At 47.7% G+C, this 23938-nt stretch overlaps 1 protein-coding gene across 2 annotated transcripts in view; it reads left to right on the top strand.

Moving 5' to 3' along the window:
* Positions 1-1877: 1877 nt before the first annotated feature.
* Positions 1878-23938, top strand: part of fgfr2 (fibroblast growth factor receptor 2) — a 42459-nt gene continuing 20398 nt past the window's right edge. For both annotated transcript variants that reach the window (XM_071519631.1, XM_071519632.1), the window contains exons 1-6: positions 1878-2454; positions 5031-5286; positions 13217-13474; positions 14065-14139; positions 17953-18122; positions 20571-20694. In XM_071519631.1, coding sequence (XP_071375732.1) covers positions 5106-5286; positions 13217-13474; positions 14065-14139; positions 17953-18122; positions 20571-20694 — 808 coding nt within the window. In that variant the 5' untranslated portion in view covers positions 1878-2454; positions 5031-5105. The remainder of the gene's footprint in view (positions 2455-5030; positions 5287-13216; positions 13475-14064; positions 14140-17952; positions 18123-20570; positions 20695-23938) is intronic.

The raw sequence follows: 23938 nt of genomic DNA, 5'->3' as shown, positions 1-23938 counted from the left end.
GCCCGTGAGACTCCCGCTTGATGAGGTTTTTCTTTCAAAAACCTGCGCCGCTCAAGCGCTGGAAAATAAATCGGGAATTGTAAATAGACTTATGTAGCGGGAGGAAAGAGAGGAGGAGGAGGAAAAAGTAGGGGAAGGGGGGGTATTTTGTACCACTCTAGAAAAATGAGTCAAACTCTCCTTCCTCACCTCTCGCTCCCTCTTTAGTTGTAGCCAAGCTGTCAGGCCGGCTGTATCTGATGGCTTTACTGGTGGAGACAGAGATGGGAGAGGAGAGAAAGAGGAGCGAAAAACGAAAGACGTAGGACTCTCCATTCACAGGCCAAACCTGCGCCTTGGGAAAAAAAAGCCTTATTAGTTCCTCTATTCAAAATGAATGGAAGCGTTTTCCCTCCCTTGTTTAAAAAAAAAAAAAAAAAAAGGGGGCTTCGCTACTGGAGGGGAGAAGAAATAAGAAGTCCGTGGAGATTAGAGTCTTCCACCCTCCCCTCGGTCTCACTCTCTTTCAGAGCCCCTGAACACCTGAACCAATGCAGGAGACAGCTTGAAGCAGCAGGGGGACGAGCCACAGGGGGCCGGTCTTCCCTCTCTCTCTCTCTCTCTCTCTCTCTGGGCAGTTGTGGATAAATCTGTTCATTTGTAGGAAAGCTGTGAACTTCTATGAATCCTGACTCAGCTATAATGCACAAGATATCATAGCAGTAAAAAACCCCATTTATCTCTTTCTTTACCTCTTATTCTGTTTCTTTTCCTAACACTTTGCTCTCATGTGATCATTCTATAGTCACAGGAATATTGTAAGGCGACCGAGGCCCTGACCTTTGCACTCTATCATATTGGTTGATTGTAATGTTTGTGATGTAGGAATTGAAGTTTATTCTACTGTTGCCCTCATTGTAAGAGCATTGGCTCAATGCCTAACATGCCAAATGTAAATGTACACATATTCCCCTGTGCAAAGATCCACATTGAATACGAGAAATAAAATGTAATAAATGTAATAAAACTTGCTCTAATTGTATTGTTATCAATGTACTGTGCAGCTTCTTGTCCCAAAACTGACTGTGGGTTAGATATCCCCTGGATCTTTATTAGATGTTTTACATAATAATACCCTGCATGCTGATATATATGTAAACATAAATACATACATGTGCATATAACATACAGATTTCTGAGCTGCTGATAATCTGTACCTACACACCCTCTGGGTCTGGGGGGCCGGTGTGCTGTGACAGGGCTTGTTGGGTGTCCCATACCCAACTATGTGGGACCCCCCCACCCCCACCCCTCCCTCTTGTGAATGCGGGTGGCGTGAGGGTGGCATGACAGCCGAATGGTTAGTGAGCCGAAGTGTCCTTAAGCAAGACTTTTAAGTCCTACCTGCTACCAAAGGTGAGAAGACAATTTCCCCTTTGTGAGATTAAATCAGTTTATTATGTCATCGATGTTGCTACTGGTTGTTTTCCTCTGTTCGCACAATATGGAATAAGAAAAATAACATGGAGCAAAGCTTGTGTATGCCTGTATGTGTGTATGTGTGTGTGTGTGTGTGCAGATGTCGTGCCTTGACCACTGAGGGGCGTCGTTACTGCGGTTTGACGGCTCCGCGGCAAGCGCGTTGAGCTGGGCCCAGTCGGGCTGATCGTCGGGCGGGCTGAGCGCAGAGAGCGGAGCGGGCGGAGGCAGAGCGAGAGAGGGAGCGCTGCAATTTGATGGGCGGGAGGAAAGGCAGGGCCCAAAGGCACTGCGGCCAGGAAGCGGCTCCGATTTCAGGGGGTGGGGTGGGGGCGGCGGGGGGTTAGTGACACCCACCGGAGTGAAGGAGGAGGGCAGTGTGTGGAGACGTAAGGAGGAGGAAAAAAAAAAAACATAGTAAACCTGACAAAGCGTCTGAGAAACAGTACCAGGACTGTCGGCGGAGTGGGGAAGAAGAAGAAGACGATCGCTAAAGACGCTCTTTGGGAGGGAACCGTATACACACTGATGGATTTTATGTCATTTTGCATCGGACATCTATCCTCTTGTACCTTTTAAAATCTCGTTCCTCCTCCTCACAAGTTGCAAGCTTTCCGTTTTAGTGGAGAAGTGCGCTGCTCCGGGAACAACTGGACATGTTTTGCGCCCGAGAAGAAACTTGGTGACGGGGGAGGAAAGTTTCGTTGTGGGGGAACAGCGGTATGGTTTTCCGAGCTGTTTTCGAAGGATAACGCGAGTAAAGTCGGATTTCTTTGCATGGCATCGGACTACCCTGCCTCTCGGCTGTGGAATATGCGCCCCGAGCTGAGTTGATGCCGGCTGATTGTGGAATAGTAAGCGGAGAAAAGGCAGCGCTTCGCAGTTTTTTGGTGCATTGGGGAGTTGGAGACATTCCTCCCTCTGGATTCAGCCCATGCACTCTCCTCCCTTATCGGTGCATGCCAAAACAGATCTCCACGATTTTAGTCCTCCCTGGTAAGTGTTTATTCTGTTTTTACAATAAAACTTTGCTGGGGAAAGTCAAGGCTTCCGTACGATCTCGCCAAATGAAATGAAATGAAATGTCAGATTTCGGCTGTCACGACAAATATGGGAATAGTTGAATGCTTTGCTCCTTTCGGTATTGTCCTGTTTTTAGTTTAACCCAACTGCATTTATTTTTTTGGCCTATTTTACTTTACAGTAGAGTACAGTAGAGTTTTCTAATTAAGCATTTATTTGGAGACTTTGCAGAAGTCTGCAGAATATGCAGAGAGTTTGTCAGTAAAATTGGTTTGGAGAAAAAAAAACCCAAAAAACTATTTGGCAATTTGTGATCCAAGACTAAAGTATTATTGTTTCGTGTTTAATTTAGATAGCCTATAGTTTTTAAAGTCATAACTCCTATTAGATTCATAACTTTATTTGGAAACATGCCTATATGTCATCACTCCAGTGAAGCCAGCCCTTATTTATTTTGTCACTTGAATACGAAGGTGAAAAAACTAAACAGCATCTTGCATCATCAGTTTAGGGCCCATTAACAAGTGTCTTAGTTATTTATTACTTTGCTTAATTTTCTACATTGCATTTATGGTGCCAATTATCCCGTGACCGCAGTTGTTTTTTCACTGCTTGGTGCCGGAGCCCTAAATCACTGAGCAGCTCCAAATGAGCCCCCATTGTGGAAAAGCCAACTGATTTGAATTTCAATAGGAATTCAATCAGTGCCAAGAAATTTCATTCAAAGCCTGGTTGAAATGAAGGCTCTGGTAATCTATGGAGGCAAAGCCCTCATGTGTCCAAGTGTCATGTCGACAGCAACATGCTAAAAGAGGCAGGTTGCAATGAAGAGCATTAAATCACCTCTTAAAACCTATTTTCATGCATTTGCTTTCATGTGATATCTTTTATTCTATTGTTTTTCAATATGATATGTTTTTTCACCATCTGTTCTTGTCTTCTTCATATTGTGTCTTCTTGTTTTTAACTGTTTTTTATTTATTTTATGAGTATTATGTTTGGGTTTACTTGACAGTTGTAAACTCAGTTTTTACAAAAGTCTTATAGGCTACACATTAAGTTGATCAATATTATTATTAAACGGATCTAGTTTTCTGGTTGATTTTGGTGTCTATTTACTCTTTTTTTCGACAGTTTTTAGACAGCGGGCACTGGTTGACTGATTTGTTTACTAACCATTAATAATTCATAGGTCTGCGCTAGTCACTATATAGAAATAGTTGCCTAAATTGTAAATACAAACCTGTGCATTTCTCTTAATATAATCAGTTCAATTACGCGCATCATGAAAATTCATGGTTCCATCCCGACATCATGTGCGCGTCCACGCCGCCCTGAGTCCGTGTAGCCCCAGAGGGGGGGCATTAGGGAGATGATACAGGATGTGGACATGTTTTAAAATGTGCCCTCTACAAGTCAAATTACATGTAGGCCTATCTTTGCGGCAAAACCAATCGATATCTCGAGCTGGAGCAGAAGGAGCGCAGGGAAGCGTGACTTCAGCAAACCTCCAGAGACAGTTCAGTGGGGTTGAACCGCAGCTGTCTGGCCAATAGATCGGCGTGTGTTCCCCAATATTGCAATACAGCATTTCAATTAAAGCCTACTTATTCTCGTAATCAAGTCACTCTAAATTGGAAATGCAATAAGCGCTCCCAGCGAATACAATTAACACAAATGGGAAGCGGGCAACAGGTTTGGCGCATCTGTTGAGCACGGCGATATAAGTGATGTCCCCCTAAGCCAAAATGATGCCATATTGGCTGATCTCTGATCGGTTCTATATGCCAGAGATATTTTCCAAAAAAGTTATGACTCACCACCTGATAATACGTTTTATGTGCCATTCAGAAGACAAATTTGAAGCACTGTAGCCTAATTGTAATATTAGGTATATTACAATTAGGCTACAGTGCTAGAGTAAAATGACACAGATTATGCTTATGTTCATATTGAGCATTATGCCACACTAGATTTGTGTGATATTCAATTTTTAGCAAATATTCAAAAGAAAATCTAGTTTTTGAATTGTATTTCAGAATTATGACTCTTAAACTTAATGTATTGTGGGACACATCTAACATGAAGCATAGGGCACCAGAAATAGGCAGCCTCTGTTAATGGGTAAATCTGACAGTATATTATAATGTATACAGCTATAGATCAGAAGCGTGCAGTGTGGCTGTGTGTTGGCTGTCAGTGCCTCACAGCTTCGGTATGTCTGTGGCACGGCTTGTTGGACAGCATTTTGAAACATGGACACAGTCTCTCTCTCTCTCTCTCTCTCTCACTTTCTCTCACTTCATAGTGTCATTGTGTCTAAAGTAAATGAAAGAAAAGCGGCACAGCGCAGAACACAGCAGATGTTCTGTGGAATCGGAAAGTAATTTTATTGTACTGATGTATGTTTTTCTTTCTGTTCTTGCTTCCTCTGCAAAACTCCCATCTCTATTCTCACTGCCTCTTCCATCATCACTCCACCACTACTTTCCCTTCCTCTCTCTCTCTCTCTCTCTCTCCCCCTCTCTATCGCTCTCTCTCTCTCACAGCCCAGGTGATTGGGTGAATTCCAGTGAGTGACAGGCCGACCAGGCAGCAGTTGATGGTTGGGCGGAGTCCCTCAGATGGGATCAGTGTCCAGGGGGAGGCGGAGGAGGGGGGTATGGGGAGCGCTGGCCCCCACTAAGGGGATGGCCTCGTGGGCCTGGCTGCTGGCCGCCGTCCTGCTGTCCCTGCTGTCCGTCAGCGTGGCCCGGCCGCCCCTCACCGCCACCAAGGAGGAGGAGGCCACTCTGGAACCTGAAGGTAAGCAAGTGGGAGGGGATGACAGCCTGGGAGGGAGAGCAAGGGGTGGGGGGGGCTATTTGTTGATCTTGTTTTCCTCAGAGAGCGGGTTGAATAGGGTTTGTTTTCCCCTTTTAACCTACCGCTACTACTGGAGTAGTGGTTCCCTAAATGGGGTCAGTGATGCTGTGATCAATAAAAAAAATGGGTAAACTCTGATCTCCAGTCAGTGATCAACTGATCATATAAGACACACCACCACTGAAAATCAATAATACTTTCACACAGGCGTATACATTTTTTCCCCTTAAAGACCCTATCCTTATATAACTTGCATCATGAGGTATACTTTGAATTTAGGTCACAGAGATATATGTGAGGTTAAAAAAGGTGAATAAACTCTTGTGCAAATAAAAAGGTAAACCGAGTATAGCTGTGTTTACCCTGGCAGTAGGAATAGTCTTATTTCTACTGTTTCACCTTTGAAGATAGTCCAGTGATAGAATAGTATAGGACTGATTCTGATCTGAGGTTTCACTGTCTCCACTGAGACTGTCTCCACCTACAGTATAAAAAAATGAATGGGGGGGTCTCCTTGAGGTGTAAAGCATTCAGGAACCTCTGCTCTTAGATTACATCCCTCCCATCCATTTAAGCCTCTCTGAAAATCAAACAAACAAGAGAGAGTGGAATTCACACAGGTTTTAGTGGGGGGAGAAGATAATGTTCCAATAAACAAAAGGGAAACAACTAACCTTGGCATGGCGAGCCTCTTGTGTGAGGCGTGTGATTCACAACTGGCTGCTATTGTTTTGTTTTTGTGTTTCTTGCCGATACTCGCGTTAGTTTAGGGTATTCCTGAGTGATAAAGGCAGGTTTGTGACCCCGCATGAGAGGACGAGGGAGGGCTGTGAAGCAGGGTGGGACAGTGTTTATGCTGGCACCGCTCTCATGCCCAGCCTGCCTGGAAAGAAACAGAGAGAAGGAGGGAGGGAGGGAGGGAAAGACTGAGCAAGATTCAGAGCTTTGCATTGTTCCTTCAAGTCACGACGGCCTGCTTCTTGCAGACGTGCACCACTTTCTGGGAAGTTTGTGAATTAAAACCTTTTGAAGCCAGAGTTTTCTTTTAATTTGCATTGTGAAAACCTTCTCGGCTTTGTGAAAGGCCTTCTTCTATAGCGCAGACAATGTTTTTTTTTGTTTTTTTTTGAGGCCTCTCCGTCTCCTTGTGTCTCCAGTCTTGGAGTCTGGTCAGAGACGAGCTAATTAGAGTTGTTGTGATGGATGGTAAGTCACATTCCAAAGCCTTTTGTTCCCAGGCTTTAATCAACATGCTAATTGTAAGTTGGGCCAACAACAGAGCATCACTTTTTTGAGCCACCTTCCCCCCCTCTCTCTACACACACACACACACACACTCATCCCCTTCTCCTGCCCTTTGCCCTCGAGGTCGGGCGTTGCTCTTACTTACCTTGACGAGGGGCCACCTCAGCTCTGCTCTCTTGTTGTTGTTTTGTTGCTCTGTCTCAGACCTCTTGGCTCCAAGCCGCTGGGTTCGGAGCCCCACATCGCCTAGACTCTATGCTACACAGCCACAGAGAAAACGGGGGGAGGGTGCAAGGGGAAGACAGACACAGAGAGAGAGAGAGAGTTTTCCAGCGGTTATCCAATCCTCCAGGAAAGTTCTAAGAGGATTTGCGCATATTTGACTTCTCCTTTAGATGGAGAGATTACGGAGCGCCGGGGAGCGGTGAAGTCATGTGACTGGGGATTAAGTGGCTAGACCCGGGGGTCACATGATGAGGGATCAACAGGGCGCAGGCTGGAGGCTCGCCGAGAACGCGGCCCGCTTATCTGATCCCCAGTCAGTTTCCCCACATGACAAACACAGGCCGAGAGCGCCGGCTCCTCGCCGCAGCTCACGCGCGATCGAATCAGTGTCCAGTTCGCTCACAGTCTACTTCAAAACGAATGCATTGAAATGGGACGGTGAGACAGATCGGCTGGTCCCGCCCTCTCTGCCCTAATGACCCCCCCCTGCAGAGATGTTTGGGATTCCCACCCCCCACCCCCCCTCCTCTCCTCCCACCTGTCTGCCCTGCAGCCGCTGTCACACCGCTGCCTGTGTATGGGAGCAGTGATTGCTGTAGATCCACCAGATTGCATATCAATGTTGTCTCCATAGAGCCTGAGCCTGCACCCCTGGTGGCCCTGCTAGTTTGTTTACCTGTGGCTGCTGTAACTGTAGAAGTGGAGCGAGCGCGCCGGTAAAGGCCTCCACAACAGGCCCATTGTTGTCGGCGTAGCCACTTAGTATCTATGGGAGTGTTTACCTTGTCCCGGCGCTCTCCGTTTGCACAGTGATTAAAATACTCAGACTGAGCAGAATAACAATGTTACCAAACACAGGAGGTGTGTGTGTGTGTGTGTGTGTGTGTGTTCTTAACACTGGTATCCTCTGCTCTGCGGTCTGTTCAGGCCCCTACCACGTATAATGATGAATAAATGTGACGCCAGGCACGTTGGAACGCAGGCTAAATGTCAGTGCAGCTGACAAAAGTCGACTCATGGTTTGGCTGTACTCTGCTGTACTGCATGCCAAACTCTATTCTTCAAAACTGCTACGGTCAGCATAGAGACAAACACTGCAAACAGTGGAGTGGTTAAATAAATAAAGGCTAAATCATCTCTTAGGGGTGAACTTTTTGTGCTCAAGGAAAGAATGGGTGCTCAGTAACAAAACACCAGGGAGATCCCTTGTCTAGAATGGGTCATGAGTACAGTATGAAATCATTCCTGCCATGTCACATCTATAGTTTTCCTTACTTTCTAAAGTGTACTGATTCCTACCAGCGATCATTCTTATTAAGTTTCCATTGGTATACCTTAACTAATAGGCTACATATGCTTGTTTTAATCCGCTGATGTAAAACAGAGCAGCAGTTGGGATAGCCTTTATTTCATAAACAGTTATGATGATGGACTGCTAATTAAGATACAGTTTACAGTACGCTGTTGGGTGTGTGTGTGTGTGTGTGTGGAGGAGGGACAGTCAAGGAGCTCGCAGGCTTATTACCTATCTGTAACACGGTGGTATCTACACAGTGGGAGTCCGGCTGTAAAAGTATAAAAGTGTCAGCTGGCCGGTTAATGACATGGTGTGTGTGCGTCTGTGTGTTCGTGTGTGTGTGGCGATGGCAATGGAAGTGAACTCTCCCTCTAAACAAATGCAGTGTGTCGGGCCAGCAGTGTGACCAGGGGGCAGTTAGCCTGAATAGGCCGCCTCCTCACAATGACTTTTATTAGCCTGCCGTTGGCTGGTGTTGATCTTGAGGTGTGTGTGTGTGTCGTTGGCTGTGTTTGTGTGTGTGTGTGTGTGTGGACTGTTATTTGCCTTGGCTGATGCTCCCAGAAAATGCCTTGTCACTCCACTGTTCAGTCTCCCACCTGTCTGATAAGAGGCTGGGAAGAGCTACTACCTGTGCCAGCTTGTGCCTCGGTGGCAGAATGGAATGGAAAGGAAGAGAGGCTAGGTGCACACTTGCAAAAATGGTGATCAAATTACTACTAATACAAACATTTGTGGATTTTTTTTGGAGCTACAGGTGTGTGACCTCTTTTAGACCAGGTAATTTAACTTGAGTGCATATTTTCTTGCTAGACTAGTTAGAGTGTTTAGGTTGACAGATCAGCCCCAGGTCTGATAGGTCACAGGTTTGATCCTTGCATCAGCTTTAGGTCCTGTAGATGTGTTTTTGTGCAAGACACTGAACCCCCTACCTGCTCACTCCTCTGGATAAAAGTGCCACTAAACATGTAAATGCACACATCCAACTTTTTTTTTACCCTTTTATTCTGAGCGATACAAAACTTTCCCCATAAGTGAGCAATCAGGAATACAGCAGGAGTCTCTCTGTGGGTCTTGTGACTCTACTCTTAAGGTCATCAAGGCTTAACCCTGCAGGATGGATGCAGATAAGGGGTGGGAAGGGGGGGGTCGCAGGGTCAGGCTGAGGTCCAGGGAATGCCTTGACGGGGGCGGGTAGGGTGTGGGACCCCAAACCGGAGGGGCCGTTGCCATGGACGCCAGCGGGAGCCAGTTGGCGGAGCGGCTCCTTTGTCATAACAAAAAAAAAAAAAAAAAAAAAGCTGAAGGGGGATTTGAATGTGAAAGGACACGAAAGGAGGGAGAGACAAAAAAAAAAGGGGGCAGCAAAGTCCTGGGATTTGCCTGCGTGAGGAGGATACAGAGGGAAGAGGAGAGGGAAAAGGAGGTATAAGAAGGGCAGCAGAGATAATGTGCTTTGGCAGTGTGTGTGTGTGTGTGTGTGTGTGTGTGTGTGTGTGTGTTTGCATGCATGCTGAGTGCGTGCCTTCAAGATGGTAGTCAGTGCATTTGGTCCACCTATTCTGTTGTGGAGAACACAACAGGGGAGAGATGGGAAGAATAGACTTGAAGCTACATGAGCTTCTGTTGCAGAAGTAGATTCATAAGATTATGATCAATTATGTGAGAAAGACTCATAGACAGACTCACAGACAGACAGACAGACAGACAACAGACAGACAGACAGACAGGCGTTTGTGAGAATTGCTTGCCGCATTTTGCCGCAGAAGAAGACTCAGTGAAGACTAATTACTGCCAGCCCAGACGGTGTGAATGAGGAAGACGAGAGAGTGAAGGAGAGCGGGAGCTAGGAGAGCGAGAGAGAGAGAGGTGTGTGAATGGACAGCCTGAATCTATCACACCTGATAGACACATTGATAGTAGCTGTCAGTGGAGATAGAGAGGGGAGAGAGTAGGGAGTAGTTTTTATATGAAATGGAGAGTGGTTCAATAGAGCGATGAAGAAAGAGGGAGGGGAGAAGAGAAAGCTGTTTGGTAGAAATTGAGCGAGGGTGCGTGTGTGTGTGTGTGTGTGTGGTTCTCCCTCCCCCTCCTGTGGTGCAGAGGAGGATGAAACTTTGCAGGGATGAAAAATCTGCAGTGACGTGTTTCAACTCTTCAGTCTGCATCCCTGGACACTTGGAAAACACTCCTGAAATGGAGCAGAGAACAAGGTGTGTGTGTGTGTGTGTGTGTGTGTGTGTGTGTGGGCCTGTATCTGCCAGCCTCTGTACACACGTGTTTGTCGACTCCTGCATTTGTTTACACAGTTCCGTTCGCGGTGGCTGTTGCTGCATTCATTGAGCGTGTGTGTGTGTGTGTGTGTGTGTGTGTGTGTGTGTGTGTGGAGGAGTTTCCCATGAACAATCGGGCATGCTGGAGGTGTCAACAGGTTTGGGATGGGGTCGGGGTTAGGTCAGCAGGGTCATGGGGGCAGAGGAGGGGGCAGGAGAGAGAGAGAGAGAGAGGGAGGGGAAGGGGAGGTGGAAGAGAGAGATGAAGGAGGAGGAGGAGGAGTTGACGGAGGGGGACAGATGGACACAGCGGAGATAAGAAAACGATGAAGGCAGAACTAACACGTGCGTGCTTTCTTAAATAAGACCCGCCATTTGGAGAGATCCTATTCCTTTCCTTTCCTTTCCTTTCCTTCCCTTATTTTCCCCTCCATCTTCCTTCCCTCCAGGTTTCCTTCAGCCAGACTTCTCCTTCTAGTGTAACCTGCACACACACACACACACAAGTCACACACTCACATATCCATGATCCACGATGATGCATGGTACTTGTCAAACTATAAGGATATCCCTTCTCAGTCTATCCCGGATCAGTTTTCTATGAAGCACCTCAGAGGCCCCCTTTTCTCTCGTATGTGCTGACAGACAGTGCAGCCTGTGTGTGTGTGTGTGTGTGTGTGTATGTGTGTGTGTGTGTTGTTCCAGGTGTTGCGTTGCTAAGACAGCCTCATGGAGGGCCCCCCCCACCCCCCACCCCCTGACCCCCGTCTTGAAGTTGTCCATGCCTGCTATAGCTTTCTAACTGAGGCCCAGGCTCTTTCGGGGCCCAGTAGCTCCCTCCATAGGCTTTAATCGAACAATGGAGGGGAAAGACAGAGTCAGTCAGTAATGCAAAAGTATGTCGTAAAAACAACAAAGGTGGTGGAGACAGCTCCCATCAATCAGCACAGGAGCTCCGCCCCCCTCACCAGACCACACACACACTCTGTCCTGGCAGGGGAGGGAGGGGTTAATTATTTCCGGAACGAAGGAAAGAGAGGAAAAAAAAAAAAAAATGACAATACCGGAACTGTACCTGTGTGTGTCTATGTGCCCAGGGGGAACGTTTAGAGGTTTGCGCACATGCTCCGTTCGCTGGCTAGAGGCGGAATGACTTTCCCTTCCTGCCGAGACCGGTGTGTGTGTGTGTGTGTGTGTATATGTAACACACACACACACAGCAACACACAATGGGGGTGGGATGTTTTTGGAGAGGTGCATTGAAGTACAGGAAAGGCTGGGAGTGCCGCTGCCTCTGTAATTATTGCTATCAGCCTTCAGCTAAACGCTGTATGTGCACCTACATCGCTGGCTTTTCCATACGCTTTTCCATTGTTGCCAGTACCCCCTCAAATCTTTTTAATCCCTCACAGTTCAGCCCCTTTCCTGCAGAGGAACACACACACACACACACACATTTTTGCACGCACATTTTTGCACCGCAATAAAAAGGGAAACTTGGAATTCCTCCCAGTTTTTTTCACAATAAAGGGTTTTTACGGAGTGTTAGGATCTATCTACGTTTGAGTTGGGAGAATGTACAGATTTGTGTGTGTGTATGTGTGTGTGTGTGTGTGCAAGAGCCTCAGGCTGACCGGAATTGGCTTCGCTATATCCAGCAAAAGCCAACTTATATTTCTGGCAGGTTTTCCCCCCTCCCCACTTGCTCAAGGTTCAGTCGTAGTCCAGATTTTGCACGGACGTGGTGGATGAAATCCCAAGTAGAACTGCAGCCTCAGCTTCGGAGCTGACTTTGATAGATTGGACGCTCACCTAGTCGACAGACACGCTTCTCTTCCACACGGTTGTACAAGTCAGAGGACACTGTGTACACACATGCGCTCACAGGAGGACTTGGAGCGTCTCCCAGAAGAGACGGTTTTATGCGCTCTGGAGTCGAGCTGGGTTTCTTGCTCTCTGCCTTTTGGCCGGCGGATCCTGCGCAAGGGGCTGAAACCAGATTCTCCATGGCCCGCCGTTACGAAAGAGAGAGGAAGGAGAGAGAGAGGGAGAGAGAGAGAGAGAGATGGAAAACAGAAGAGGCAGGCTACAGGCAGGTCAAGGTTTTCGAAGCTTAGGCACACTGTCAAAAGCAAGAGAGAAGAAGAGAACCCCCCCCCCCCCCCCCCTCACCCACCAACCCACCCACCCTCACAACCGCTTCCGTTCTAGACCTTTCTGGCTGCTTTCCTTTCTGATGGGCAGACGTACTGGAGTTTTATTACCTTTTTTTGTTCTTTTTTTTTATTCTGCGGAGATCTGTCTGTACTGCTCCTACTCACCCACCCACACACACACACACACACACTGGCTGCTTGGCATCTCTGCTGAAAGGGAGGAGGTGGAGGAGGAGGAGGGGGGCACTGTCTATCAGCGCAATGACGTTCAACCCTCACCAGCTCGCAAAGCATCGATTGTTTTTTGTTTTTTTTGGTCTTTACACACTCTGCTCTGGCTGTAACTGCATGCTCTGAATCTGTAAACAATCACACTGTACACTTGATAACAGACCAGCGGTACTTTCTGAGGGTTTCAAACGACTGACTGGGGGACTGTGATAACAACTATGTCGGTGTAGCGGTTAAAAGCGATGGGCCTCCTCTTTTCTATATTGCTCCTCCTGCATAAGTTGATTCAAGTGCATCCATTGGGGGTTATGTGGTGTTTTTTTATTTCTTACACTATGGCTTGTTTCTTCCTCTCCCACCTCTCTCTTTTCCTCTCCTTCTTGTGCACCCATCTTTCCACCCATCCGCCCCCCCCCCTCCCCTCCTCACCATTCGCTCTGCAGAGGCGTCGAACAAATACCAAATCTCTAAGCCCACGGTGTGCTCGGTGCACCCGGGGGAGGTGCTGAAGCTGAGCTGCCCTCTGCCGGCGGCGGGGACCATCACCTGGACCAAAGACGGCAGCTCGCTGGGCGCCAACAACCGCACGCTGATAGAGCAGGAGGTGCTGCAGATCCGTGACGCCACGCCCAAGGACTCGGGCCTGTACGCCTGCACCAGCGTGGGCAGGGACACGGTCTGCTTCATAGTGAACGTCACAGGTGAGTCAGGGCTCAGGACAGGGCAGGTCAGGGAGTGTGGAGGTTTAGGGCGAAGCTGGACTGAGACCGGTTGAGTCCGGGAAGCGGCCATGGAGCGGATGCAGACAGGGAGGCGAGGAGTCGGACACTGGTAGACTCTGGGTTTCTTGTGAGTGTGTGTGTTTGTACAGCATTAACATTTGGGATGTCAGCATCTCATTCCCTGAGTGTGGGTGTGTGCAATTATGCCGGCAAACGACTGTAAACAACGATTTCTTTATATAATATACACTACCAGTCAAAAGTGTGGAGACACCTGATTGAATGTCTGACAAATATAATTAGTGAAGTTGATGCCTATGCATGTATTTCTTTCCAAAATATAAGATAGTTTTGATTTGTTGAACACTTTTTTGGTCACTGCATAATTCCATTTGTGTTATTTCATAATTTTGATGTCTTCACCAGTAGCCTATTAAAAATAGTACTATTGAAAATAGTAAAAATAAAGACAAATATGGTGTGTCCAAACTTTTGACTGGTAGTGTATATGTGTGTGTGTGTGTGTGTGTGTGAGTGGAGGTGGCAGTAACCCTGGTTGCTCTGTGCAGATGCCATCTCGTCGGGGGATGACGAGGACGATACGGAGCGCTCGGAGGACACGGGGGCGGACGGAGAGCAGATCAGTGAGTATGGGGCGGTTCGGAAAAAAAAAAAAGAGGGATGAATGAGTTGAACAACGCTCTCGCTAGGTTAAAGCAGTCAGGGGCGAGAGGGGAGAGATCGACAGATGGCCCCCCGTTCTCCCTCCGCCGTCACTTCCTCTGCAGCCGCGGCTCCTAACGACATGTCAAAACACCCGAGCGGAATGCGTCGCAATAGCCGCTCAGACACTTCCAAAGACTTAATCCCCCAGCGGAGTAAATCTACTTAGCTTTGTCAGTGTTTATTAGCGCAGTAAAGACACGGCGATTATGAATAAAGGGGGAGAGAGAGAGAGAAAGCGCTCTGTCCCTATTCCTGTGGGACCGGGAGGAGACAGCTGTGTGGCAGATTCACTACAACTACTCACTCGCTCATATCGGCTCTGCCCCGCACCCACATCTCTGCTATTCTATACCTTAGCATTCCTGTCTAGGCCTATACTGTGAGTGTGTAGGTTGTGTGGGTGTTATTTTCTGAGTGTGTGTGTGTGTGTGTGTGTGTCCCAGGCGAGGCGCTCCAGGGAATACAGATTCCTTACATTCCTTCAGCTAGTGTCTCTCAGGTAGTCAGGCCCCATGGAGCCAGCCAGCCAGCCAGCCAGCCAGCCAGCCAGTCAGCTGGGCTCATCCATTATGGAAGACGCCCATCTGGACCCAGTTACCCACCCGATGGGCCTGTGTGTGTGTGTGTGTGTATGAGTGTGTATGTGTGCGTAAAGTGAGAGGGAGAGAAAGTTTTAGCTTGTGTATGTCTGTTTGTATGCAAGTATCTGGGTTAGTGATGTGTTTACGTAAGCACGTGCACACACACACACACACACACACACACACACACAAACACACACACACGCAGACATACAGTACACTCACAACAAAAAGGGCTGGAGTGAAGATGAGGGCTTCCACATCTTGTTAAAATTCTCCACACACACTGCGTTCTCACTGTGAGTCCTCCGCTCCTCCACTTTGGGTTGACTGTAATTGCCTGAAATCCATTAAATATGGGGGGGGAGGGAAAAAATCCAGCGATTATGGTGGTAATAAGCTGTTTGAAAACAAAGCGAAAGCTGTTCTGGCAGTTCAGCCGCATTTTCTCGCGGTGTGTGTGTGTTTTCTGAAAATTCAAAACCGAGATGATTATTAATAAGAGAGGGGAGGAAGGGGGGAGGAGGAGGGTGGAGGAGGAGGAGGGGGTTGAGGGGCGAGGGGCGGGGGGTGGGGGTTGGATCGGGACCAGCACTTTCTCCGAGGATGGCGTGGAGCCTTGGCCCCGGGCCGAGGACTGGGAGAGGGGGAGGAGGGCGCATGTAGAGAGTGGGAGGGAATGAGAGCGGAGAGTGCGGGGCGTAGCATTATATTCATGCCATTTTTTTTTTTGTTGTATTTTATTTTTTTTTTTTGCTGAAGCATCCAGAATGGGTTGGGTTTAGGCCACCGCTAAGCACAGAACTTTGATTTCACTCTCTTACCGTTTAAAGAGAATCGAACAACACAGAAAGAGCAGGGAGGAGAAGCTGAAGGAGAGAGTTTGTCCATCGTCAGCAGTGGGTGGCGTTATTGGAGGAGACGTGGAAGGGCCTCTCCATAGGCATCTGTGAGGGAGGCTGTGTTTTGGTGGAGTGGGTGGGTGGGGTGGGGGGGGTTAGTAGCATTGACGTCATGATGAAGTTAAAAGGCTGCGTGGAGCTTTGCTTTCTGCATTCATTTTCTGCCCTGTTGACGACTTCATCTTTGATTATGACTGGCTACTGTAGGGTCTTGCACATTCTCAGTCTTCTTAGTCTTCGCCTGTTTGAGATGCTATAGATTTGCCCTGTGTGCCCAAATTAGTTCTTGGTGTCAGGTATGGTCAGTGGCAGAAATTTGTCTCCAGAGAAAATGAAAACATTAGATCTTTTGGCTCTCTCGTTCCTTTCCTATCCTTTGATTGGTTGATGTCCCTTTATATGATTTCTGGGTATTCAAATAAAAAACTGTTTACTTTGGCATTTAGGGGCTGCCAATGTACAAAGTTGCCTAGTTCAGCTTTAATAGATCTATAGTACAGAGCGGGATTTTATATCTTAACTTGAAATCATCTTAGTTTTGAAATACTACTCAGGGATTTCGCCTGGCTCTCTGGAGGAGCAAGTCATGACTCACAGTCCAAGAGTTAGATAACCTCAGCTCACCCCAGGCCAGCTTAGGATAAACAGCCGTGAGCGGGGGGGGGGGGGGGAGGATCCGGATGCGGAGGGCTGTGGGGCCACCGGGGGTTCCTGGAGGCCGCAGCGGTCGGGCCAGCGAGAGTTTGGCCTCATCTGGACAGAGGTTGGAGGGGTCGCCTCGTTTGAAGTGCTGCCCCTCCGGAACGGGGTGGGGGGGGGCATGGGAAACAGCAGCGCTCACCTTTCATGTCCCGACCTCATCCTACCGACCCAGCTGCCGGTCCGGGGTCAGAGGTCGTTTGGTGGAGAGACAGCCTCGCGACGGGCCAGTCTCCACCTAATCTGTCTCTGTCTGAGCACTGACAGGGAGAGTGGACAGAGAGAGAGAGACAGAGAGGACTGAGCCAGCAGATAGCGAGAGTAGAAGCAGAAGAAGAAGAAGAAGGGCTAGCCTGACTAATTATAGTTCCTGCACTCAGCGTATGCATCCATTCAGGAAGGAAGAGCACTGTTTACTGACTTCACTATCTAAGTATGCGTGTCTTGTCCGGTTGTGCGTGCCAGAGAAAATGATGGGAGGTGTCTGATAGTATGCAGATTGGACAGGCGGGAAAGAAAGCGGAGGGGACGGGAGGGGGGCGGGGGCTTGAAACGAGTCTTCTCCCGGGGCTTAAGCTCATGTTTGTGGCTCATGCTGCAGGCAGTAGTGGTCCGTCAGTGGGGTTTCCACTAATCCCTCTGTTCCTTGTCCTCCTGCTACACGGAGAGGAAGTGATGGTGTGGAAGACAGTTTGGGTTTGTTGTTTGACTTTGAGTTTCTCTTCCCCTCCGAGCCCCATCTGCTTAGGCAATCACCCTCCCAGGTGCAGAGGGAAAGGGGTGGAGTGGGGAGAGAGAGGGGGGAGAGGAGGAGGAGGGGGCGGGGGGGGGGGGGGTGCTTGCAGGGAAATCCAGCTGACTGAGAGACAGAACTGGGGAGAAGAGGGAAATAGGGAGCAGAAGGAAAAAAAAAAGGGGGGGGAAGGCGATAGATTTGGGCAGGAGAGGCGATAAGCGTTTGGATTTTGATAGATTGCGGAGCTGAGCATGCGTAGAGACCCGCTGAAAATCCTACACATCTCAAGAGAAACGTGACATTCATTTTCTCCCCCGACGGCGCGTAATGGTTTTCCGAGGGCGATAAGTATCCTTGGCCCCGCCGTCCATATCTCGCCAAGTGACAGGCAGATAAACAGGGGAGCTATGGTAATTGGAGGAAGTGGAGGGAGAGAAAAAAAGCTGCTAAGTGGAATGAGATGAAATTGAATGTGATGGTCTAGTTACCCTCTTGGCAACGCCCAAGCACATTCTCCCCTCCGAGCCCGTGTCCCCCCCCCCCTCCCCTCCTGCAACACCCCGTCGAGCCTGCAGGGAAAGTGTGTGTTTTTATTTAAGCGTGTGAGCGTGGAGCTCTGGGTTGTGTTGCCGAGGGGGGGGGGGGGTCTCTGGGAGTGTTGGGAAAGGTTCGGGCTTGGCTCCTCCACAGTCATGCTTCCCCCTGTATATATCGGGCCCCCCCCCCCCCACCTTAGCACAAATTGCTGATTGATAATGCTGAGTTCAGGTTTATGAATCGCACACTGACTGAACACTGTTCTCCGGTCTGCAGGCGCTCCGTATTGGACGTCGTCGGCGAAGATGGAGAAGAAGCTGCATGCGGTGCCAGCTGCCAACACGGTCAAGTTCCGCTGCGCTGCGGGAGGCAACCCCCGGCCCAAGATGCGCTGGCTGAAAAACAGCCGGCCTTTCCGCCAAGAGGACCGCATGGGAGGGTATAAGGTAGGAAAACAACAATACATCATACTTATTTATTGCAAATGTCAAGTATCGGCCTTCTTTTTGTCATCTCCTGAAAAGCAGTATTTACCAGAAGCGTGAGGCCTGTTGCTGCCTCTGTCTTCTTCTTCTTCTTCCAATCTTTCCCCGGCTGTCCTTTAACCCCCTTTCCACCCTTCACTGGAGAGACGGGAGCAGAGAGGAGAGGAGACAGAGGAGAGGAGGGCAGGGCTGCTGGTGTGAAATTGGAATTGCTCATCCGTGCGCCTCCTCTCACCGGGACACTTTGCAGAGTCTCTCACTGTAACTTGAAATGGTTCTGCACTCCCAACAATTAGAAACCCAAGCATGTGACTTAAGGGTTAAATGCACCTAGACAGTAACGTATAGAGAAAGTGGTTAGTGCCTGAGTCGAAATGAGCTGAGATGAGAACGCTGAGGTAACTCAATCAGGGAGAACAGGTCCCACTGGCTTTGGTTGGAGGCTAGTATGTGATTCTATTGTTATGAAATGTGTAAGAGTGATTTACAAACACTATTGCTGAGCTGGTTAATGTTTAAACAGAGGGAGCAGGCTATGCTCTGCAACTTGCTGAATCTCTGTTTACATATTCTGCATACACAAAACCAAAATGACACTAGGAATGAACTTCACATAATCAATGAATGAATCACATAAGCGTGTCCAATTTTGTACCTACCTACTCTGTCCTATGTAATGGATGTACAGTACTGTGCAAAAGTCTTACGCACCCAAGAGTTTTTATATAAATTGTGTATCAGATGTTCATTTTTTTCCACATCAGGGTGTCAGTAGACTGCTCTTTATAGTACATTTTTTGATATTTAGAAACCTTTCATTTAATTGTTTTTGAAAGCATCTTCACTTTACTTTTTTTCTTTTACATGTGCCTAAGACTTTTGCACAATACTGTATATAAGGATTATAATTTGTCCTGTTTCCAGTATAAATTTCAATTTTGGGGTCATTATTTTAATTCCTTATTCAAAAAGTAGGCCAATTAGATGATTATAACATTCTGTCTAATGCACCTTATTGCTTCCAACAAAAGAGCTTTGTTTCACTTCACTTCAAAATCTTCTCACCGTAGTTCCTTCTGTATCTGGGAATTAAACGGTCTGACTTGATTTATTTGTTCTGAAAATACCTGATTCTGTATGTCATGGGAAAGTAAAGCTAGTCGCTTTTATTTCCTCTTTGTTTTAAAACGCCTCAAAACAGCCACAGCTAGTCTGAACTTGAGGAATTCCTCCCCAGTGACGGCGTCTATTTGGATTGGAGTTTAGTTATTTTGTTTTTGCTCCTAGATCCCGCTCTTTGTCCGGTAAAACAAGCATCACTTAAATCCGAGAGCTATACGTCAGCACGGGACAGATCTAATGGGATACCAGTGTAAACAGCCAGTTATGAAATGAATTGAAGAGATGATTCGGCGATGCTGAGCGAGCGCGAGCCTCTCGGTTAATGGATGACGGTTTATGAGGAAACGCTCAGCCCTGGCGGGGAAGTTTAGCAGCACATTATGTTGATGTGGCTGGGTTAGCTCCCCTTTGGCTTTCAGCAGACTCATTACAGTCAAGACAGAAAAGACAGTGCGACAGTCAGTCAGCCTTTCATATACACCGTGGGCAGCTCATCTTTTTTTTTTTTCAACAAATACTGGCCAAAAGCTGCTCTACCTGAGCCCAGCCCTCCCTTAATCTCTCTATTGTGTGAGTTGAAGGCCTGCACAAGCAGTAGCTAAGTCTTGCTTCACTCTGCAGACTGAAACACTATTGTTAACTCACACCTGTGGATTCCAGACCATAGGTGAAACAATTTCTACAAATAATTAGGAATAAGCGTGGGTTTAAAACTGGAGTACCAGATGGGTGGGGTTTACTACATAAGAAAACAGTGAAGTACCAGAAAGATTAGATGATCACTATACCTGTCTGCACTACCTTGTCCTTTTACCTGACAGTATCTGAACTGTACTCCTGCAAAGAATTATTTGAAAACTACTATGATCCAAGTCTCTGTGATTCTCACTATTCAGCACAAGGAGCATACAGTGAGACTCTTCAAAGTACTCAAAAGTAGTGGATTAGAATGAGATTTTTTTCCCCCCAGCAGTTGAAGTGAGCCGCAGGAATAAGAAAATAGTCTGGTGTTGTGGAGGCATTCCAGGGGAATCAGCCTGTCATCAGCCTCAATATTGTTTTCCTGCACTCGTCTTTCAGCCCCCCAACCAAAACCACTCTCCCTCTCTTCCTGTTCCTCTTTCACCTCCCTCCCTTAATAGCACGTTTACCGCTACCTGTTTATGCCTGCGGTCTCCTGCGTTTCTCTGTATTCGTCCGGTGTGTTTTGAGTTGTTGGTGTGTGTGTATCTGTGAGTGTGTGTTTCCACCCGCTCATACCAGTCCCTCTGTGTCTCTCGTCCCCAGGTGCGAAGCCAGCACTGGACCCTGATCATGGAGAGCGTGGTGCCGTCGGACAAGGGCAACTACACCTGCCTGGTGGAGAACCAGTATGGAGCCATCAACCACACCTACACCCTGGACGTAGTGGGTCAGTACCCCCCCCCCCCCACACACACACACACACACACACACACAAAAGGCTATCTGGACAACAAGGGAAGGGTGGAGGGATGAATAGCAGTGTGGCAGGAGAGCAAGTGGATAGCTTGGCCAGTGGCAAGGGTTCTCACGGTGAGAATAGTGTGTGTGTGTGTATGTGTGTGTGTGTGTGTGTCGTTTGATCCCCCAGGTGCACACTGTATGCAGGTGCAGGTCAAGGACCGCTGCCAAGCCTTGTGGCAGTTAAATACGCATGTGGTGTGTATGTGTCGACAGATTTAATTTAGGTTTTTATTCATTAATATCATTTTATTTATCCAGGTAAGTCCCATTGAGATCAAGGATCGCTGTCACAAGGCCTGGCATTATGCCTGGGATTATGTGTGTATGAGTTCTGCTCATAGTGACACAGTGTGTAACAGGCAGACAGACATAAAAAATCTAAGCATTTGTTTTTATGCGCTTGAAGCAGCAGTTGGGTGGGGTTTATCATACTGGGACATGTTTTCAACCACAAAAAAATATACTCAAATACTTATATAAACTTTCTGGCCCTCTGTATTGTCCTACATGCTAAACCCCACCCATCTGGTATTCCAGGTAGACTAAAGCAAACAAATTATTTCCGAACTCTATTTGACCCACGCCAGACTCAGCACTATTATATTAAGTTCAGACCCAACTCACTCAACCCCTCACTCTGACCTTTGGAGCACGCAAAGCAAAGGGCCTTTTTCTGCTCAGTTTGCAGAATCAATAGGCAGCAGTGCAGCAGGAGGAGTGGGATAAAGATAGTAGATCACTGTGTGTGTTTGTGTGTTTGTTTTGTACGTGTGTATGTGTGTGTGTGTGTGTGTGCATGCAGCAACTTTGCCCTTATTTTAATGCGAACCCGTGCTCCTTTGACCTCACCGGGCCACTATGCAAGCGATCAATAGACATCAAAGCATTTCTGACACACTTAATTCTCCTAAGGCCTGGTCAATAATCCACAGATAACCTGAAAGCTCATGCAGCAGCAGCAGCTTGATCCATAGACAGGCGTTTAGGGGCCAGCGGTCCATGTGTATTCCAAGCGTATATAAGTATGTATATATATATATCCAGGGAGTTAATTCCCCTATTGTCCCCATTGTCCTGACCTGACCTACAGTCATTACCCACTACTGTTTTGGTCCGTGTCTCCATGGTAATAGAGACTATTGTTCTCTATATGAGATGGAGATTAAATGGCTGTGGGTTTTTGCACGCTGGAAAATGTGCATGCAAACATACACATATGACTGTATGCACACACAGACAAATAAAGGCGCACACAAACTCACACAGAAGCACACACACACACACACACACACACTTATTCCCCCACTCAGGCCCCCTGCTCTGCTCCACTCTGGGGTTAGCCAAAGCTCTCCTTCAGCCTGCGTGTTTCTGTTTTTTGTTCTCTTTTATTGCAGAGCAGTAAACCCCCTCCACGTCTGGCTCCAGAGCCACTGCCCCCTGCAACCTCTTGCTTCACTCCACTCCATTTTAGTGGGGTGGAGAGAGGGGAGAAGAGGGGGAGAACGAGAAAAAGGAGGGGGACGGAGACAGAAAAGGCGGCTCTTATCAGTCTTTTGGGCCCAAATGACCCACAGGATCAGCTATTAAAACCAAGTGAAACCAGCCCTTTCTGGTTCAAACTGGCCTCTGGAGAAAGGGCTGCAGTCGGACACCCACACACACACACACACACACACACACACACACACACACACATGAACGCGAACACACAGTCAAAACACCCGCCGGCTCATTCAGTCAGAACTATGGCACCCAGTGGCCATGCGGCACTTTTGTTGGTCGCCCCATGCCATCCTGTGCCATGCCGCTCTCTTCCTGTGCCTCTACCCCTCCCTGACCCCTAGGGGCCTGGCGTGCCAAGCCACCAGGTTACCCAGAGTTCACCGGTCTCGCATGGGACGCCATGGAATGCCCCCGTCCCGCTCCTCACGCCTCTTCCTTTCTCTGTCCCACCGCCGCTGCCATAAAATTACTCCACTAATGACTTAATTGATAGATAGATTTAGATTTGAAATGGCTCACTGGATATTGGTCACAGTAAAACATAAAAACAAAAAAAAAAAGATAATAGCCTCTTTGATTGTGCAGTCTGGGTGGGTTGTAGCCTCGTCTCTGCTGCCAGCACTGTGGAGGGTCATACTGACCTTGTTAACCATTTATATTAAATTTTTGTTACTTTATGCATCTCTCACAGTCTCAACACATGAAAACAATGACTAGGCCCTGTTTGGTTTTCCTGTGGCCGTTCCGTTGCGTGTGTGTGTGTGTATGTGTGTGTTAACCCACTAGCCCAGGAACCTTTCATGTGGTGCTGCAGACAGAAAGGGAAACATGGCTGAGGTTTTCAAATGCCTCTCTCTCTCTCTCTCTCTCTCTCTCTCTCTTCCTGTCTTCCTGCATGTCTCTCAGCCGTTCCCTCGCTAAGTCTCTGCAGTTCTCTTGTGTGAGGTCGATGGGCCTTAAAGGAGCTTCTCTGCACATGCCCACACACACACACACACACACACAGAGTATCCCTTTTTCTAATTTAAACGAGAGTTGCTCCACAAACTTTTATTGTTTTGGGGTTTCTCCCTAATCATGATGTGGCCTATTTTCTCTCGCCACACACCCATTCTGTCATTTGGTTGGAGTTGTCAGCTATGCATGGCCAGCTCTAAATGCTCCAGCTAACATTTGGATCCGCTATAATGAAGGTTAGAGCGAATTCGGCCGCTCTAGATTCAAAACAACAACAACTCCAAAAACAAAAAAAAAACTTGCAATGGTCTCTCTCTGCACAATTGTTTGAATTGATTGCATTTCTGCATGATTGTGAAAGTTGATTGCATTTCCCCTGTTACCAGTTTCAGTAAATATGTTATATGTTTCATCTGGGTAAATGACAAGTAAATGTGCACAATTATGCTGGACAGCATGGTAATTGGGAAGTTTTAGAGAGAGAGAGAGAGAGAGAGAGAGGTGGAAGCATGTGTTTGCGTGCGAGGCGTCAGAGAGGGAGAGTTAACTCCCTCGCCCTCTATTCGGGAAAGATTGAGGGAGAGGGAAGGCATGTGAAAGATAGAGAGAGAGAGAGAGAGAAATAAGGGGGGGATAGAGAGAGACAATAAACATGGTGAGCCCTAGGAATGTGCAGGAAGGAGGAGGGAGAGAGAGAGGGAGGAGGGGTG

The sequence above is a fragment of the Centroberyx affinis genome, unplaced genomic scaffold (assembly GCF_046629955.1).
Source record: "Centroberyx affinis isolate AG114_WGS23_722 - 3 ecotype Tasmania unplaced genomic scaffold, CSIRO-AGI_Caff_v1 ptg000718l_1, whole genome shotgun sequence".
Classification (NCBI taxonomy): Eukaryota; Metazoa; Chordata; class Actinopteri; order Beryciformes; family Berycidae; genus Centroberyx; species Centroberyx affinis.
This window is presented reverse-complemented; position numbering and strand designations above follow the sequence as displayed.